Here is a 13,841-nt window from a genome sequence, read left to right as displayed (position 1 = left end):
AAAAAAAAAAAAAAAAAAAAAAAAAAAAAAAGTAGCAGGGATAAGTGTAACACTGGATGTGGTTCAGAAGACCCTAATTGGGCTAGACTATCTGAAAACAGCATGATGAAATCTAACAGGAATAAATGTAGGTGGTATGGTTAGGTATACAAATGAATCATAATTAGAAATAAAAATACATGAAAATGAAATAAATGTAGGATGAGGGTAATTTGGTCTGGCAGCAGCTCAGCTATTTATCAGATCGCCACCAGTGCAAGGTGAAAGCTCCTTAGAATGTCAATGCAAAGGCAAGCTGCATCAGAAGAAATGCAGTTCCGAATACAGCTTTTTGTTAGTGCTCTTATATTTTCTATCAGCCAGTCCACATTTGGAACGTCGTAACAAGAAGGATTCTGAGGAACAAAGGAGAACAAGCAGGAATAATTGAAGGGGTTAGAGATGCTTTCTGAAGAGAAGGCCTACAGATGATATATTAAGAAACCTTCACGTTCTTAAGAGTTTTCAATCAGAAGTGGTAGGGTACACTTTGTCTGTTTTCCAGAAGGTACTTGTTTGAGGAGGGGAGGGAGTCACAGATCTTTTGAGAATCTGACAGAGCCACGGGCCCTGCCCCCCAGGAAAAAAATGTACACACATACGTTTTACAAATAGTTTCACGGGGTTCTAAACCAGATTAAGAACCCCTAGCTTAGAAGTTATAAAGACCCAGGTTTCTGTTTCATATTAAAAACTTATTTCTCCCTCGACCTCTAAAGCAATACTCCTAATCAGGAAATTGAGAGAATTCCTATCCTGGGCAGAGGTGTGGGAGAGCAGTTTGGAGCTGGTCACCTATAGGGTCCCTCCCAATTCTAGGGTTCCCTAATCTAAAAGGAATTTTTGAATAATTTCATAGGATTAAGGCAAATATTTAAAACACTATTTGTTATTGTCGTTCACCTTACTAGTTTAAATACTCTCTATGCCCATTACACTCCAGAAATAGAAACAGGATCAAAACAAAGGTCATCCAAGCACTAACATAATTTATGAGACATATCTGACAAGGATTTCATTCACTGGATGCACAACCACAATGGCAGCAGGTATACAGAAATTATTTCTTGTCTCCCAAACAATAAAATATTTCCCTCCACAAGTTGCTTTTTGAAAAACTTGGCTGCGCTAAGGGCCGTGGTAGCAGAAGCCCTACAGCATTTGCAATATCAGCTCTTGTTTTGTATTTGGTTACAAGGATTTTTCTAAGAAGCTGGTTTATATCATCATCACAGGGCATACCCGTGAGTTATTCATTAGCAGCATTACGTAATTTCTATATTCTGAGTTTATGTTCTAGGTAACTCATTGCTGTCTAAATCTGAAGAGCTTTTGCACATTAGCTAGAGACGAGAAGAGATACATCTCAACGTTAATTCTATCCTTAAAGGGAAATAAGCAAATGAAAGTACTTGATAGTGATTCTTACTTCTTTAAAATTCAGGTTCTCAGAAATCCTAAGCAGGAAAAGTTTTCTATTATTCTTTTGAGATATTTTTCCTGGATTTTGCTTGACTTCCTTCTATTTAAATTCCTACCACTAGTTCTGCTAATAATCTTGAAAGAGCTCCAATCCTGAAATAATTACAGATGCACTATATTCAAAATTACTTCAGTGTTTGCTACCTACAATCATATTGACATTTTATATATGCCTGTTGCCAATACACAGCACTGCTGCTGGGATACGATTTTCATAATAAGTAAGTGTGAGAAAGAGCTGCCAGCCTCAAGGAGAAGGGGTGTGTGTGTGTGTGTGTGTGTGTGTGTGTGTGTGTGTGTGTGTGTGTGTGTGTTTAATTTGTTTACGGAACCTCAGTGATAGATGTTACTCGCTTAAAAGCCCCAACTTTATTTTTGTAATTTTCCTATTGGACTGAAAAGGCAGCCCTTCATTTCTCCACTTCGTCCAATTTCCGTTGCTGTCATTTCCCATTTAGATCAATTTCTCAAAATGGAAAAAAATCTGCCATCAATGGTAGACTTTAAGTGATATGGAGGGATCATTTTTTTCTAGAAGTAATAGCCTTCCATAAAAATTAATGACAGTGGACCTATTTTCCATAGAAAGGATTGTCAAATTCCATCCAAATCTGTCATATCTTTTTCTTAGCTAATGACATCCAGACATTAAGGGGTCAGAGATAATTTTAAGGGTTACTTTTGAGTTATACTTTCCAGTTGCTTTAGTTATAAATGCAGCTGATGAGGAGAATTATACAGGACAGTGGTTCTCAAACTTTAAAGTGTAGCAGAATCATCAGGAAGGCGTATCAAAATCCAGATTGCCAGGCCCCATCTCCAGAGTCTGAGATTCAGTAGGTCTGGGGTGGGTGGGGACCAATAGGTTGCATTTCTAACAAGTTCAGAGGTGACAGCTGCTGCTGCTGGGGGTCCAGGGACAACCCTTGGTGAACCCCTGGTACAGGATGATCCCTGATATCTAAATTATTGCAACACCATATTTCCTTTCTTAATTCAAACTTTCATGGCTAAGGTTTCTGAATCATACTCTAGATTGGCACCTAAAATGGCAGACAGCTCCCTGTGGCTTAAGAACCTACATAAGCCACATCCTTCTCTAACGATCCTGTGGAAAATATCCGTAAAGAATGCAACCCCCTTCTGGAAGAAGAAATCAAGCTGTTTCTTGAGTCCCTCCCTCGCTTTCTTTAAACTTCTTACTAAGTATCTGGAAGTGAAATTCAACAGGAAAATGGTTCATAAAACCTATCTGGATGGGGCGCCTTTATTGGAAAGAAGACTGGCATACTCACCAGAGAGGAAATATACCCAGTCGTGTGGTGATAAAAACCATGGCAAACATAACAAACAGGAGATCACAAATTTTCTGAAACTTGGCGTAATTTGCCATTTTGGCAGCCTATGAAAGGAAGAAATGTGACAGATTAATTTAGTTAAATTGATAAATGAAAAGCTTCTTTCAATATGCATGAGGCTCCTTTAAGATATAACCTACCAGAGGCATAAAATTGCCTGCTACTTTGAAATGTCATGCATCATGCATCATATTTATAAATTACCCATAAGTCGAGTGAAATGTGATATTAACCATAAGTAGAACTACTGACTGCCAGAGATTTAATAAAATATTCAGCAACCTGAAAAATTCAATTATATGGTTGATTTCAGGAAAACAGAAAAATATGAAATTCTTGCATTATAGATGATATTAGCAAGCCAAAGACACCAAAACAGGAATTTGGCATAAGAGGTCAAAACAGAAAGTGCTACATAATCCTTTAAACTTTTAATGAGTCCCAAACACTAAGGTCACGAACTTTATAGAGAATATTGAGCCTTCCTGCATTTTTTTCCCCTTTCTACTTAGAATTATAGGTTTTCCTTAAACAGGTATAAGGAGTGCTCTGGGGAGACAGTTTCTTGGCTTATCCTCACAAATTTAGAAATGAATGTGTCAAGATCACATTATTTCAGCGAATCCACTTGGGTATAATTTTCAAATTTACATTAATGGGTCATTTTCTAGATGAAAGTCACTAATGTTCAGAATGTCTGTGAGAAGTACACTAATAATTTATGGTAGTGATTTAAATGACCACTTTTTTTTTTTGTGGTACACGGGCCTCTCACTGTTGTGGCCTCTCCCGTTGCAGAGCACAGGCTCCGGACGCGCAGGCTCAGCAGCCATGGCTCACGGGCCCAGCCGCTCCGCGGCATGTGGGATCTTCCCGGACCGGGGCACGAACCTACATCCCCTGCATCGGCAGGCGGACTCTCAACCACTGCACCACCAGGGAAGCCCGACCACTTTTTATATTATAAATTAGTCGAAGGAAGAAATACACCCCTTTCTCTACCATCTACTTAAAAAAAAAAAATTATTTATTTGGCTGCACCAGGTCTTAGTTATGGCACTCGGGATCTGCCTATGGGATCTTTAGTTGTGGCATGCGGGATCTAATTCCCTGCTCAGAGACTGAACTCGCACCCCCTGCATTGGAAGCGTGGAGCCTTAACCACTGGACCACCAGGGAAGTCCCTGCCATCTACTTTTTACAGCCGATTCTAAGTAAGAACAGGTGACACTGAAAACATAATTGTCCTTGATTACTGCTTTTTACATTTTCACATATAATTCACAGTACCAAAACACAGGGTTATAAATTGAAGAGGTCTTTTAAATTCATAACATTATTTTCTACTTCTTGTAAAGTTAAATTAGCTGAGTCAAACTTGAAAGGATTGTTGACAGTATCCACAGAAGCTATAATTTAATAGCTTTAAGTAAAATACAAAGCTACGAGAAAAACATATTCCTAAGGGGAAATATCTATTAATTGAGTGGAAGCCAGGATTATGAACTTTTAATTTCATGCATACTTTGGATGTGACACCACAACTTATACTAAGAAAGAATAAAAGCATCTTCTGCCTCCTTCTGGCTACGTAAACCATGTAGCTTTCTTTTACATTCATTCACCAGTATTCAACAAAAAAAGCATTAAACATCCATTTTTCTGAAATGTCTAAGCCACAGATTCCACTTTGAAGAGTCAACATATCTCATTATTTGGATATTCTCAAGCACTATTTTATGATGTCAAAGAGAATCCAAATGATGAAGAACATTTGCTTTTAAGCCACATGACTGGGATTTCTGGATTATTTTTCTTTTCTAGATAAAAGTGGTGGATGATGATTCAACCCACATTTTCTGAATTATGGCTCTGCCAAGCATTATGCCATCCATTTCCCTAGACATTAGAGTTGGAAAATTATACAGGATTGACTTCAAAACTGTATATTGCTATATAAATTTCTACCTCCAAGCATACTTAGGATTGAACCACATGGTAACTGATTTTCAGGAAATTGCCTTTATACTAGTTTTATTTCTCCTTTACAAAAATGTGCTGAGGGCTTCCTTGGTGGCGCAGTGGTTGGGAGTCCGCCTGCTGATGCAGGGGACACGGGTTCGTGCCCCAGTCCGGGAAGATCCCACATGCCGCGGAGCGGCTGGGCCCATGAGCCATGGCCGCTGAGCCTGCGTGTCCGGAGCCTGTGCTCCGCAACGGGAGAGGCCACACAGTGAGAGGTCCGCGTACCACAAAAAAGAAAGAGAAAAAAAAATGTGCTGAATAGAATCTAGCTTGAATCACTTAAAAACCATAGCGCCAAACTATCATCTGACATATCCAGCCCATTAGGACTACTTTTCTGTTTCATAACCTTATAGGGACCAGAGTCTTTAATGAAGTGCTGTATACACTTCAAACCTTGACTAATTGCCTTTATAGCAGATTCAATTTTATGGCCTGGAATTTCTGCTTATATTGGAATAACAAATAATTACTTGAGGGCACCTCTATTCTACATTCACAGTGATAGCACATGCTTCAAAGGGGCAGAACTGTGGGCCAATAGGAATAAAAAATAAGCATACAGATTCTAAGACCCATTTCTACATGGAATTTGTACTCTGGTAAGTTCATTTTTGACCAGTTATATAAATTTCTTAGGACTAAAATGAAAAAACTAGAGTTATATAACCTTATTGAGTATGTCTCTTCATGGAGGCCACGATTAAGAGTAAATACCGCATCAAAATTTTACTTGGGATTTTATCTTTTGAAATATGCTAGAAGCATTTTTCTTTTTCTTTTTTTTTGCTTCTTTAGTAACTTTAAGTGATAATGGTTTAGAAAGTTAATCAAAGTGCAACCAATATTCCCTCACATATTCTTAATACTTACATGCATAGAAAACATAGTTTTTATATAAAATTTGTAATTCATATATACTTTCACTATAAAAATACTAGGATAATATGTATATTGGTAATAAAAACTATGACTACTCATTAATTTCATCAGGATATACTATTACTGACTAAACTGAATTATATACACTTCCCAGATAAATCAGTGTGAAACCTGTAACACTAGGAAAACAACCTATTCAAATAGTAATTTCCCTATTGTAAAACACTCATTTCTTAAGTGTGGAAGGGTTAAGGTTTTTATTATTCTATTAATAAAGAATGCTAACTTGGTGAATGTTTTTTGCACACCACTTTATGTACTAAAGTCTCACTTTCACCAATTTAACCTACAATTTAGGTTACACTTTCACCAATTTAACCTACTCCGCAGTTTCAAAGCAGTCATGTACTAACTTCTCCCAGCACCATCTATCAGAACGTAGAAAAACTGACGATCTGGGGGATTTCCTGAATTCCAGATTTTGTATTCTGATAGATGAAATACAAAAATCTGATAGATTTTGTATTCTGATAGATGAAAGAAAACTTTTACCTCTAGAAGAGCATCGGCTGAATCATGGAGACAGAGGACTAGGGTCCCTACTCGGGCCATGTTGTTGACATATGAAAAGGTAATCAAAAAAATAGATACAAGATGATGCAGGAACATAACGCCAAAGTCCTGGGAAGGAGAAGACACAGGCATGTTAGTTAGGACTTCGCAGCAACGCAGTTTTTCCATTCATCTATTCAACCATTCATCCAATAATTTTAAGGCTCTCTGTGGGCCCAGCACTGGGAACACTAATGTGAGTAAGAGATATTTCTACACTTTTGAGAGCTTACTGAGTCCTGGGAGAGAAACACAGGACACCAGTGACTGTGGAAAATGTGATCAACACCAGGACTAAGGCCAAATCATAAAGGGTGTTTTGTACTAAGCCAAGGAATTTGAAGCTATGGGAGAAACTGCCATAGGATTTGGTGAATGAAAAATATTGCCTGCCATATCAGTAAACAAAAGATGTTGTAGCCATCAAGCCATCACACTACAGCCTCCCCTAGAGTGAGCCCTGAGGAAACTCAGGATGGAAAAAGGATGCCCCCCATCTAGCAGTCAGCTGCTGCAGCCACCCCTGACAGTGCACCCTGAGGAGACTCAGGATGAGAAAGCACAGGATACTGGCCCCAGATAGCTGAGGTGCATATCGAAGGAATGATTCCAGGAAGCCCAGACTCTTGCATCTTCCCATACATAGAAAAGAGCTAAATTCCTTAACTTGAGGTATCTGGTTTTCTTTAATTAACAGTAATCTTTTGATGTTCTGACTACCTGGTGTTTGTTGCAAAAAATCCTATATATTCTGGCTCCCCCTTGTCTCTTCGGAGCAATCTCTCAGAGTGATTGGAGATGCTCTGTCCCCAGCCTAAGGACTCAGTTTTGTCCGTCATTTATTTGACGATTTGATAATTGTTTTATTATATAATTCTCAACTTTTAGGTTGCGCATTTTTTTTCACTCGACAGATTTTAAGCAAAGATAGGTATTACTTGGATTTGTACTTTAGGAAAATCTTTTGGGTAGCAGTGCAGGTCCAACTAGACCACTTCTCTGACTATGAGTGTCTGGAGATTTGGCATCCTTCTCCTGGAATATGCCCAATGAGATGTTAAAGTAAGAACCATAATATGTTGGCATTTCTGATGGGTCCTACACAAACAAGCTCTCAATTTTAACCATTATCCATCTACAGTCATTAGAAAAAAATAATTGGCAAAAGTAATGGTAAGCTGGCCATCCTCATTTGGTCAACTTCAAGGGAGCTGCTTCTTGGCCCATGTGAAAAGATCATCTTTCTCTGGTAGTGGTTTATCTTCTGGCCACCTGGTTTATTGTAACATGGAATTTCTGTTGCTTAGAAATGTTGTCTCTCTTACTGATATTTTTACTCTTTATTTAATCTGAATTTCTCCCAGAGTAAACTTGAACTTCTCTGGGGCTTAAATGCCAGGACTAGCCCTAAGGATGATCTACTTGAAACCATGGAGAAAGAGGACTACTCTCTCATGGGCCATTCATGTAGAGATAAATTAGCCAAAATGAGACCCATATTTTGCAACTGAGAGAGAGAGAAAAAGAGAGCAAGTGTGTGCACACATACATATTCTGTTGATGTCAAACAGTTTGGGGTCTGAAAGGTCAACTATGATGACTTTTAAATGGTTTTAAAACATTTAAACAATATTTTTTGTTTAGATCCTGCAAGTAACTAATGATAATTTATAAGTAATGAAATATTGCTCCCATTAGGTCATTTTTCCATTTATTTCATTGTATAGCTCCCATATTGAAAAAATTTCCAATTATTTGATTTTAACTTATATAACTTAAACCTATAAAGCTATGGATTTTTCTACTATTTAAATTCCTGTACTACAAAACTCTTTAAGAATATCATTTTATGTTTTATAAAATCAAGCTTTAAATGACAATGATGAAATAAAGTTAAATGGGTATATTTAAAAAAACACACACAATGTTTAAATGGTTCTGTATACACTCTGGTGAACGTGTCCAGAGGTTACTTTTCTGCCTTGGAAAGTGCCAGACATTTACTGATAATCATATTGATTTATTACTAGGATAAACAATGTATTAGTTTCTTAAATAAGGTCGAATAATTTAAAAAAAGAAGTACAACTATTTCTCTTATTTTCAGTTAACTTAGTCTCCGTGTTGCCATGATAGTGAATACCATTGTTGGCAGAATCATCTGTCTTGCATTAATTCATTCTAATGGCCACAGGAGAACTACAGTACCAAGTTGTGCGAACTCCTGCCGCCTATTGACCTACCACTACACTCCTCCCTCCGGACCCACATTTGCATCTAGTTCTCAGCTCAATGGCAGAGAGAAATGAAGACCATATGCTCTGAGTTTATTTAATCAGTGATTATGGACAGACTCAACTTACCAGTTTTACCTACTTCTCTTGATTTTCTCTGACGCTTTTGTAGTCTCTAGGATTTTCCTAAAGCATTAGAGTTGAACAATGCCAAAATGCCTAAGGCATACAAGAAAAATTGCTTTGATAACGTTTCCCACGGGAAGATGAAATCTCTTCACTACAGGCTGTTATCAGAAATGTATCACCTGGCGTAGAGTGATCTACCAGACAATACCTACTTCAAAACAATGGATCAATTAAAGTGGAGCTAACCTATCAACTGCTATTTTATACTGTTTCATAAGCATAATTAACTAAAAACACAGAGTGCTAACTCAACAGTTCACTGAGTTTATATTCGCCCATGCTGAATACACAGATTTTAAAGTCTAACTAGCTGAGTACCTAACCAGAACAATACTTTCCACATTTCTCATTGTTTAGCCCTAAATGATTGCTCTTGATTCACTGAAAGAGGTTTTCTCGATTTAATTTTAAAATGAATAAACATAAATTGATTAAAACACTTATGGAGGATTAGGGCCATTTTATAATTAAGTTTCCTAACATGTATCTGATATATATGTCAATAAATAAAACAATGCCCTTGGCAATATAGCAAGGTTGTCCTAAAAACAAAAGCCTTATTTTTCAGACAAAGTTTGCTTTGTGAAGATGATTTTTGCATATAAATCCCCTGGTCCTAGAAAACATTTATTACTGAGGGGCTCAAAGCTATGCTCATTGCAGAAGACCAATTTTCATTATACTGTCATATCTGTATGAACATGAAAAGCATGAATAATGGATTTTGCCTTTTACACTTCTGCTTCAGAAAGCATTTCACACAATGAAATACCTTTAATGAAATCCCTGCAATCATTATTTTTTTGTTACTCTCATTCCCTCACCCTGACACATTTTTTTGAATAGGCAGTGAATCTGGTCCAAATAACAGTTTTTAAATGAATTGTCAATTTAGACTTTATCAGTGCATGGTGGGAAATGCCCATTCTCATGTTTGTTACTGCTGAAAGTGACTGGGTACAGGCAAGCTGCAGGAAACTTAGCATTTTAGGCTGAGAATATTTTCTTCCATTTTCAGTAGCATCAGTTAGGCAGAGACTGTGATTTCTTGCTGGCCCTCATATTGAAGACGGATCCCAAAGTCCTTAGACAAAACTAACGACTGGCCTGGCTACCTGCATCAGTGGTCCCCAACCTCCTGTCATTCTGCCATATTGTTTCCGGATACATTCACAGCTCTAGTCAAGGGGTCCTTCTACATTCCCTTCCTGATATTTACCCTGACCCCAGCCCCTCATTCCAGTGGCTTCTTCTATGTTAATTATCGGAGACAAGGGAAAAAAATAGATATGGACTTGACTCAAGCACAATTAGAATAAGCCTAAAATGAAAAGATTCAAGGAAAAGCCATTCATTTTAAAACCAGAAGTTGGTAAGAAAATGCTGTTTTTTCCTTATTATATTTCTGAATGACATTTAGCGAACCCAGAACAGAGTCTCAGTCTGTTCTGTGTAGCTTCCACATCAGAAACTCGTAGGTGCAAGTAAACCTGTAGCTACTTGGGCTCCATCCCCAACTCTTAGAATGAGAATCGGCATCCTTAACTCAGTTCTCCAGGGAATTCTCTGCACAATAAAAGATCAGCATCAAAGGGCCAGAGAGGTCACCCTCTCATTAAGACATAAGTCTGATGTTCTATATGATGCAACTCCATTTGCAACGGTCAGGCTGAAAGGCTTTGAAATAATACCGTTTTCAGGAAGCACCAGAAATTCACCTTGATATATTTTTATGAGAGCAAAATTAACTCTATTCTCAGTTTTTAAAAACTCACTACAAATAAGAAACTTGTTCTCTAAATTCTCATTTGCTGGATAAAGTATTAACAATTTTATGCAGTTTCTTTTGGGAATAATCTTTGTAACAAATAAAGAAAAGCACTGGTGAACCTTCTCAAAAAGGAGTAAGAAGACCAAGATTTTAAGTGATGGCTGATTTAGATGCTGATGTATGGTGAAAAATATGACATACCACTATGCAAGACAAAGAAAAGACTCTTCCTTCTTGGATGCAAATGACATGTGCCGGCTTTCCCAAATTTAATAAATATCATAAATAAATATCATTAATAAACATACTCTAACTCATGAATAGAAATCAGGCAATACCAGGTCAACCATTTAACAGATTTTCAAACTCTCTATGAAACAGAGGGACAGAAACATAATTTGAAACGGATTTCATTTTATGGCAACTATAGCAGTAATAGAAATCTCTCATTTCTGTGTGTTTTGTTTTTTGAAAACAACAGTTTTCTTATTTGAGTCTTCAAGGTACAAAGAAATTAGTAACATGCTCTTTTTTTCTAGGGATCAATAACACTCTCCCTATTTCTTCCCTGGTGATTGTGCAACCTGGGGGTAAAACTCAGAATGTTGAGGAGCAATGTGGCTGTGCAGGAAATGTACTTCAAGCCTGTAACTTGGCAACGTACAAGGGAGAGTGTCCACTCAGGTTCCCCCTCCACTCCGGAACGAACACACACGGAGATGGGGAGAACTTCAGATAAAACTTACGTGTGACAAGAATAATCGTAGTTAAATACTTTTCCCATTGAGGGAATATGAAAATATAATAGATTTTCAACCTTTGGCTATGGATAGCTAAAGTCCTGACTAAGAGTATGTGTGTGTGTGTATATATATATTTATACACACACACACACACACACACACACACACACATATTATGACTATGTGGCTGAGGGAAGAGGATTTTCTGCAGCAGGGGGCTTTCCCTGCCCCTGCAGTGCACACCACTTAGGCCATAATCTCTAGAAGCTTAACCCTCTTCTCTCATCTTGCAGGGAAGAGTGGGACTATTTCCCCAAACCAAGGTTGTAACAGGATTCACTTCACTTCTGGAGAAAGAGTATTTTGGAAGGAGACTGACTCTTTTTAACTGGAAAACAGTCTCCCCAGCCTCTGAACAGTAGCTCCACCACTGCCTGGGAACCTTAGCGACCTGTTTATTTAAGAAAGTCACAGCAAGGGCTCCTATTTATAACAATACCCTTGCATTGCATAAGCCTTTCTCCCTACCATTTTCTGAGGTAAATTTGTTGTTGGATTCCAGAAAAAAGAATAACTTGAGAGAAACTAAGATTACTAGATAAGATTGGAAAAACTCAGACTCACTCTCTGAGAAGGAAATGCCTCTTTAGAGCAGAGAAGAGGAAACTGGATCAATTTGTAAAGGCTCCTGGCCTGCAGGGAAGAACATGCTCCCCTGCTGGGCTGGGTCAGCACAGTTGTCTGCTCAGGCACCTTGCAGCCGGGCCTCCCAAGGCTGCAGGTGGAAGCCTGTGGCTGACGACGTGACTCAGAAGTGGCGGCCAAAATTCCATGAAGCTGTTCTCTCTGGCAGGTGGTTGAGGTATTGAAAGGGCTGGGCCTTGACAGCAGGGGAACCTGGGCCAAAACCCGAGGGAGTCTTAGCATGGAAAAGCTAACACTTGGCCTGGAAATCAAATTCCAGGCACATGTGGCAATGTGGTTGCTTTTTTACAAGAATGCTCAGGAAAAATCTCAGAAGCTGCTGGGCCCGGGTCATCTGCTTCCTGCCCTGACTCGGCTGAGGGTCACAGGCAGGAGAGCACTGGGCTTCTTGCCCCAAAACGCCTAGTGCACTTGACTGATAGGATTCACACTGCGGCCCATCCCACCACTGCCTGAGTCCCTTTGGTGCAGTAGTTCATTTTGTGCCATTACCCCTTGCTGCTGGTGAAAAAGTCCAGGGACTTCTCAAAATAAGGTTCTTAGACACAGCAAATAAAATACATAGGATTACAAAAGAAACCAATTTTGTTGAAATTGAGTTATCCAAAATTTTTTACATTCCTGAGAAAGGAAAACATACAGAAAACTTAAGAGATTAGAAATATATGTGCACACTTTTCTATCAGTTCATTAAAGAACAAGATTTTGTGATGGTATCTAATAATGAATGTCATTTCAAAGTAGTGATGAAGGTAAAAAACATTTCAAGATATCGGTAATAACTGAAATATGATAATACAAATATGAAAATATTTGATTTCTACAGGTGGCCAGAGGCACAGGTACTCTTACTGTCATGCAGGTTTGCTGCCTATGTTTGAAACAAAAGCATCTGCTAAATTTCAGTTAGAGGATAGCAAAGACCAAGATGTGATTTTTTTTCTCTCAAGCTCATAGAACCTCCTGTTTGGAACCCCCGCATTAGAGCTGGTTCTCTACATTGCTTAGCAAAAAGGGACAACTCACTTCCTGACATCTTTAGTCTCACAGTCTGGAATGTCTATTTCACCAAGGCATTGCTATTTGATAAAAGACAGGAAAGAGGTCAAACAATTTTTTTTTTTTTCTTGGTACACGGGCCTCTCACTGTTGTGGCCTCTCTCGTTGTGGAGCACAGGCTCCGGGTGCGCAGGCACCGCAAAAAAAAAAAAAAAACAAAAAAAAAAAAAAAAAAAAACAGAATCTGCGTGCCAATGCAGGGGACACGGGTTTGAGCCCTGGTCCGGAAAGATCCCACATGCTGGGGAGCAACTAAGCCCATGCTCCACAACTACTGAGCCTGTGCTCTAGAGCCCATGAGCCACAACTACCGAGCCTGCACGCCTAGAGTCTGTGCTCGGCAACAAGAGAAGCTACTGCAACGAGAAGCCCGCGAAACGCAACAAAGAGTAGCCCCTGCTCGCCAAAACTAGAGAAAGCCCGTGCGCAGCAACGAAGACCCAACGCAGACAAAACTAAATAAATATTTAAAATAAATAAATAAATAAACTACTCTTGGCCCAGCCACACTACTTTGTACAGCTTTTAATGCCAGAAGGGTCACTTCTGAGACATTTAAAATATACTCAACATAGGGCTTCCCTGGTGGTGCAATGGTTGAGAGTCTGCCTGCCGATGCAGGGGACACGGGTTCGTGCCCCGGTCCGGGAAGATCTCACATGCTGTGGAGCGGCTGGGCCCATGAGCCATGGCCGCTGGCCTGCGCGTCCAGAGCCTGTGCTCCGCAACGGGAGAGGCCACA

The 13,841-nt window shown here is 39.0% G+C and overlaps 1 protein-coding gene across 2 annotated transcripts in view; it reads right to left on the bottom strand.

The window, feature by feature from the left end:
- The window catches only part of CERS6 (ceramide synthase 6), a 326,376-nt gene that overhangs the window by 44,136 nt on the left and 268,399 nt on the right, over positions 1-13,841 (bottom strand). For both annotated transcript variants that reach the window (XM_007452610.1, XM_007452609.1), the window contains exons 7-8: positions 6,339-6,467; positions 2,817-2,923 (exon numbers count right to left, since the gene is read on the bottom strand). In XM_007452610.1, the coding sequence (XP_007452672.1) occupies positions 2,817-2,923; positions 6,339-6,467 (236 nt within the window). The remainder of the gene's footprint in view (positions 1-2,816; positions 2,924-6,338; positions 6,468-13,841) is intronic.

The sequence above is a fragment of the Lipotes vexillifer genome, unplaced genomic scaffold, assembly GCF_000442215.2.
Source record: "Lipotes vexillifer unplaced genomic scaffold, Lipotes_vexillifer_v1.1 scaffold454, whole genome shotgun sequence".
Taxonomy (NCBI): Eukaryota; Metazoa; Chordata; class Mammalia; order Artiodactyla; family Lipotidae; genus Lipotes; species Lipotes vexillifer.
Note: the sequence above shows the minus strand (reverse complement) of the source record. Positions and strands in the feature narration are given on the sequence as shown.